Raw genomic sequence first — 6257 nt, forward strand, 5'->3', positions numbered from 1 at the left:
TCAAATCCAGCCTGGGCCCACCAAACAAAAATGACAGCTACAAAAAAAAAATAGCTGGGTGTTGTGGTGGGCGCCTGTAGTCCCAGCTACTTGGGAGACAGAGGCAGGAAAATCGCTTGAACCCAGGAGTTGGAGGTTGCTGTGAGCTGTGATGTCACAGCACTCTACCCAGGAGGATAGCTTGAGACTCTGTCTCAAAAAAAAAGCAGGGACTCAAGTAGATACTTGCATACGAGTTTTCTTTCTTTTTTTTTTTTAGACAGAGTCTCACTTTGTCACCCTCAGTAGAGTGCCATGGTGTCATAGCTCACAGCAACTTCAAACTCTTTGGCTCAAGTGATCCCCTTGCATCAGCCTCCTGAGTAGCTGGGACCACAATGCCCAGCTATTTTTGGAGATGCAGTCTCGTTCTTGCTCAGACTGGTCTTGAACTTGTGAGCTCAAGCAATCCACCCACCTCAGCCTCCCAGAGTACTAGAATTACAAGCATGAGCCACCACACCCGGCTGCACATCAGTTTTCATAGCAACATTATTCAAAATATGCAAAAGACAGAAATAACCCAAGTGTTCACCACCAGATGAATGGACTATCACTTTTATTCAGCCATAAAAATGAAATAATGATTGATGAATATTACAATATGATAATGGAAACATTATACTAAATGCAATGAGTCAGACACAAAAGGACAAATGCTATAAGGTTTCATGTATGTGAGTTATAGGGTTAGTCAACATCATAGAGACAGTAAGTAGAATAGAGGTTACCAAGAACTGGGGGCAGAAGGGGAAAGGGGAGTTATTGTTTAATGAGGATAGAGTTTCTGTTTGGAATGATGAAAAAGTTCTGGAAATGGATAGTGGTGATGGTTATATAACATTATGAGTGTACTTACTACCACTGAAATGGTTAAAATTATAAATTTTATGTTCTATATATTTTATCAAGAAAAAAGTGAATGGATAAACTGTGGTTCATCCATACAATAAATATTGTTTATCACTAAAAAGAAGTGAGCTTATCAAGCCATGAAAAGACATATGAGGGTTGTCCAGAAAGTATCCAGCCATGTACTATGAAAACTACTAGGACCAGTGGCTTGATGCTTTCCAGACAGCCCTTGTAGAGGAATCTTAAATTAAATGAAAGAAGTCAATCTGAAAAGGCTGCACAGTGTATGATTCCAACTACATGACATTCCAGAGAAGACAAAACCATGGAGGCAATAAAAAAATCAGTGGTTGCCAAGGGTTAGAAAGAGGAAGAGATGAATGTGGATCATATGGATGTGTTTTTTTTTTATTGTTTGTGACATGTCACCCTGGGTAGAGTGCTGGGGTGTCATAGCTCAGAGCAACCTCTTGGGCTTGAGCAATCCTCTTGCTTCAGACTCCCGAGTAGCTAGGACAGGTACCCACTCCACACCCAGCTAGTTTTTCTATTTTTAGTAGAGACAGGGTCTCACTCTTGTTCAGGCTGGTCTTGATCTCCTGCTAGCAATCCCACCCATCTCAGCCTCCCGGAATGCTAGGATCACAGGCATGAGCCACTGCACCTGGCCGAGCATAGCAGTGGAACAACTATAACGGTGGATTCAGGACATTAAGCATTTGTTCAAACTCACAGAACATACAACTCAAGGAGTGGACCCTAATGTAAACTACAGACTTCAGTTAATAACAACATATCAGTATCGGTTCCTCAATTACTACATATGACCAGCATGAAGTACCATTGTGGTAAGGGGGGTATATGAGACTCTGTGTACTATCTGCTTAATTTTCTATAAACTAAAACTACTCTAAAAATAAAGTCTATTTATTAAAAATAAATTATATTTGGAAATTCCATTGTTTAATATTAAAGAAAAATGGGGATTGCAGAAAGCAGATCAGCTCCTGGTTGGGATGGTATTAACTGAGAAAGGGACACCAAGGAACTTTCTGCAGTGATAGAAATGTTCTGTTTTGATTTTGCCTGGGCTCGTAGTTGTTGGGTGTAGATCTTTGTCAAAACTTAACCATACTGCTCACTAAAAACAAACGCACTTGTTTTGAGTAAATTATACTTCAACAAGGTTAACTTAAAAAAATAGTGTCATCCTTCCGGAAAAGGGGGGATCCCCTTCACTGGTTTTGTCCTTGAATAGGCTGTTTTTCTTCATGTCTCCTTCCAGTTGCCACTTCCCCCTGGCTGGTCTCCTCTCTGCTACCCCCCACCCCAATGCAAACTTATAACTTCTAAATTCTTCCACTCTTGAAAGCAGCTGTGCTCTGTGGGGTCCCCTGCACAGACTTTGTCATCCAAGGCCCAGGTGAGACCAACCTGTCTCAGCACACCTGCCCTGTGACAAGAACTTGGGGACCATGGTGAAAAGCACATTTGTCTATGTCCTTCCGGGGCTCTGTGTGAAGCAGGGGCTGGCATTTACCTGCTTACCCCACAAATATGTCCTTACCCTACAGCAGCAGTTCTCAACCTGTGGACGGTGACCCCTTTGTAACAATGAAAATACATCGCGGCATTAGGAAGATTGAGAACCACTGCCCTACAGATACCTGCTCTCCAGAAACAATGGGGGGGGGGGTGTCCTGGTTCATAGTTGCCTGTCTCTACCATCAGCTACCCTGACATCTGCCTGAAGCCATTCTCCACAGGCTGAACAGGGAGGCGGCTGAAGTGTTGTAAGAAAGCTGGCTGAGTCCCCGCCTGCACCAAGACCCACAACAGCTCTCAGTGAGGAAGGACATTTGCCAAGTGACCTGCCAAGGCTATAAAGACAGGCCCATCCTAGCTGTCTGGCTCCAGCACCTGCAGCCTCTCTCATTAAAGAACTAAGATGAACACTAGCCAAGGTTCATGAAGGAATTCCTTGTACCTGGCAATCTATGTCTACATATAACCTTCATCTTTCTAATTGCTTTGCAATATGAGCATGACTATCATCCCTATTTTCAGATATGGAAACTGAGGCACAGTGAAGAGATAAAGAACCCGCCCCATACGGAAGCTAATTATAAAGTGACAGATCTGAGGTCAGGACTCAGGGAGAGCAGTGCTGAGGGCCACCTCCTGACATTCAAACTTTCTGCCCTTCCAATTAACAGTGAGAAACTGTGACCAGCTACATAGGTCTGCTCCCTGCCAGAACAAGAGCTGGCCCAAGGTTATCGTTCCCAGTGTGTATTGTGCTATGTGCACAGGGCCAGGCACACAGGAGGTGCTCACTAAAGAATCCTGCAATGAATGGATGCTGGTCCAAGGCCCAGGGGCAAGGGCTATAGGTGGTCAGTGTCCAGCATCCTATAGCAGCCTCCTGTCTGCTTGTGAGCCTATAGCCAAGAGAGGCCTCCTCTGCAGCAGAGCCATGAGTCACCGCAAGCCATGAGTCACCATGAGCTGTGAGTCACTTGGCATGGGAAGCAAAGTCCAGGCACTGGAGCTGGGCTGTGCAGCTTGGGGACTCCGTACTTCCTGTGGTTGCTTATGAGTTATGCCCACACACCATACATAGGCAGCACTCAGAAGCACCACAAGGCACGAGAAAGGAAACCACCTTGGTGCCAGGTCTTGATAAACAAGTCCCCAACGGTTTTTACAGGATGAAAGAAGATGGATCACTCTGGCACAAACCCACCAAGCCTTCAGCAACTCCCTATATCCCCACCCTTCTTGCCCAGCTGGCACCAGGACCATGAACCCCCAGCCCTGTTACTCCAACTTGAGCCTCCTCCTTCTCAGCCCAGATGGAAACACTCAGCCTGGCATCCACAGCCCTGTGGGAACCAGCCCCATCCACCCTCACCCAGTCCTCCAGGTCCCTGAGCCTTCCTTACTGGCAGCCCCAACAGCATCATACTGCCTGGGACTCATGCCCCAGGCTGAGAATACCTGTTCCTGTGGTTTCCACATGGTTAATTCACACAAGGCTTGCTGTCTTACCCCCAAGAGGCCTTCCTGAGTTCCTATGATCCCCAACAAACTAGGGTTCAGACACTTGGGCTTTGAGTTCCCCTCAAAATCACGTCCAGAAGTTCCCTTGTCCCAGTGCCTGGCTGAGCCAAGCTCACTCACTCCCTAGCACACCACAAAGCAGATAACTTGTAAAGCACTGCCCTGTGCCAATGCCTTCTCAGTGTTCCATAGGTCTGGCTCAAACACATGTGCACAAAGCAAGGGCTGGTACAAGGCAGGCCCCCAATCTGTGCACAGGGGCAGTGAGACCAGGACCACACATCTGCAGTCTTGCAGGACCATCCATCTTACCCTCCCGACGTTCTTTGGGCTTTGGTTCCCCAAGCTGAAAATAAAGGGTTGTGGGGGATGTCTTGAGCCCCACTGAGTACAGACTTCTGGGACACAGGTGAGTTGTTCCCATTCACTCTAAAAGGTGAGGCCTGATAAAGAGTCTTCAGGACCCCTTCCTGGCTGTGGTCTCTCAACTCTAGGGTCCCTTTGCGCAAGAGGACAGTGAGAGCAGGGTTGGATTGTCTTAGGCCCCACCCATACTCAGTCCCTGGGACAGGTTCCTTGGAAGTCAATACAGCTCTCAGCTGTGTCCTACATAGTCTGATGAACTTGCTAAATAAGCTGGAGAATCAGAGTTTGGGTGGAGAACAGACGAGGGTACTGGGGCCAGGGCTCTTGTCCTGGCACTGACCAGCTGAGTAGGCTGCCCTACTGAGTTACCTGCCCAATTCACGACTGTTTCCACATTCACACACAGACATGACATTCCACATGTCTTCATCTGACCATTCTGGACAGGGAGCCATTCTGACCATCCAACACAAGACCAGTGCATAGTAGGTGCTCAGAAACCACAGCCAAATTAAGAAAGTTCTGTAGGGATGACAAAGGGAAGCAGGTTGCAGCTGGGGTCTCTTCTGGTCTAGGCTGGAAGTCTTATCAGGCTGGTGTCTTGGAAGTCACCAGGTTCCAGCCTATGAGATGCCATTTGTGTGCAGGACTCAGACCAAGACTTTGGTGAGCACGGGGGAGAGCTGACTGGGAACTTCTAGGGACATGCTGACCTGCTGGGGTGCCCTGGTGGGAATGGCTGGGCTGGGGCCATCCTTGTGGTTCACAATAGGCTGGAAGTCTTATCTGGCCCGATGTCTTGTCCAGTTACTGTCCACGATTTGCCTAGACTTGTCCCCGGACAAGCTGTGTATGGCTGGGGTTCAAAGCCCCCCGAGGGAGCCCAAGAGGCTCCACAGAGTCCGACGGGTACCATACACTGCCCCGGAATGGATCATCTGTCCCACATCCTCACGGGGATGGCTGGGATAAGTTTAAAGCGTTGCCAGAATCACAGTAGTCTAACTGTGAATACTCGGCTGGTGTCATTTCTGCTAACTCTCAAAACCAATTCCCAGCCCTGGGACCCCTCCCAACACACAGATTTCCAGTTGCTGAGCCCAGATCGTGGCCCTGCAACTTTGTGCCAGAGCCATCCTGCAGACTCCGCCCTCCTGGGGCCCCGGAATGTGGTCCCTGCACTACCCCGGCGCCCAAGGTGCAGAAGCCCCAGAGACACCCACCACCTCGCGCGGCTGCATCCACAACACCATCGACAAATGACCGACCAAGGTCACTCAGCCCGCTCAGCCGAGGCGCGGCCCGTGGGCGACACTCGAGGCACAAGAACCCCTGCCTGTCCCAAGCTGGGCGACAGGACGCGCTCCCGCACTCCTACTACCCACTCCAGCCCCGTGCCCACCTGTCATGGCGGCGGACACTGCGCCGTGTTGCAGTCTACAGCTGTCCGCCCAGCCGCCCGTCGGCCCCTAGGTCAGCCGCCCGGCCCACCCGCTTCAGTGACCGCCGCCCGCGGGCAGTGCTCGGCCCGCCCCTTCCCGCTAGGCCCCGCCCCCCGGCGTCCTCTGTGCGGCCGCCGGACTCTAAGCCACGCCCCTCAGCGAGCCCCTCCTCTCTAGCGCCTTGTACGACGCTCCCAAAGGCCGTGAGCCCGGCCTCCGTCCTCACGGCCCCACCCCAGCCGCGTCTGCTACGGCACCTCCGGGGCCCTAATCCCCGCCCCTCATTCGAAACCCGCCCCCTCACTATCCCGTGCTCAGTCGCGTTGCCGAGCCCCAGCCCCGCCCCTTCCTGCGCTACCCAGCCCCTGCGGGCCATACGACGTCTCACGGAGTCCTGAGTTCCGCCCCTGACTGGGCCCGGCCCTGCTGGCGTAGGCTACGTAGCCGCAGGAACTTTAACTTGACTCTCGCTCGAGCCCGGTCCCTCACCCA

The 6257-nt window shown here is 50.6% G+C and overlaps 1 protein-coding gene across 2 annotated transcripts in view; it reads right to left on the minus strand.

The window, feature by feature from the left end:
* CARD19 (caspase recruitment domain family member 19) overlaps positions 1-5944 on the minus strand; it is an 18367-nt gene extending 12423 nt beyond the window's left edge. For both annotated transcript variants that reach the window (XR_002774632.1, XM_003795039.3), the window contains exon 1: positions 5726-5944. Coding sequence is in view for 1 of the 2 variants with exons in the window: in XM_003795039.3 (XP_003795087.1) it covers positions 5726-5732 (7 nt within the window). In the remaining variant the exon portion in view is untranslated. The remainder of the gene's footprint in view (positions 1-5725) is intronic.
* Positions 5945-6257: the final 313 nt, after the last annotated feature.

The sequence above is a fragment of the Otolemur garnettii genome, unplaced genomic scaffold (genome assembly GCF_000181295.1).
Source record: "Otolemur garnettii isolate 467f Iridium unplaced genomic scaffold, OtoGar3 scaffold00088, whole genome shotgun sequence".
NCBI classification, from domain to species: Eukaryota; Metazoa; Chordata; class Mammalia; order Primates; family Galagidae; genus Otolemur; species Otolemur garnettii.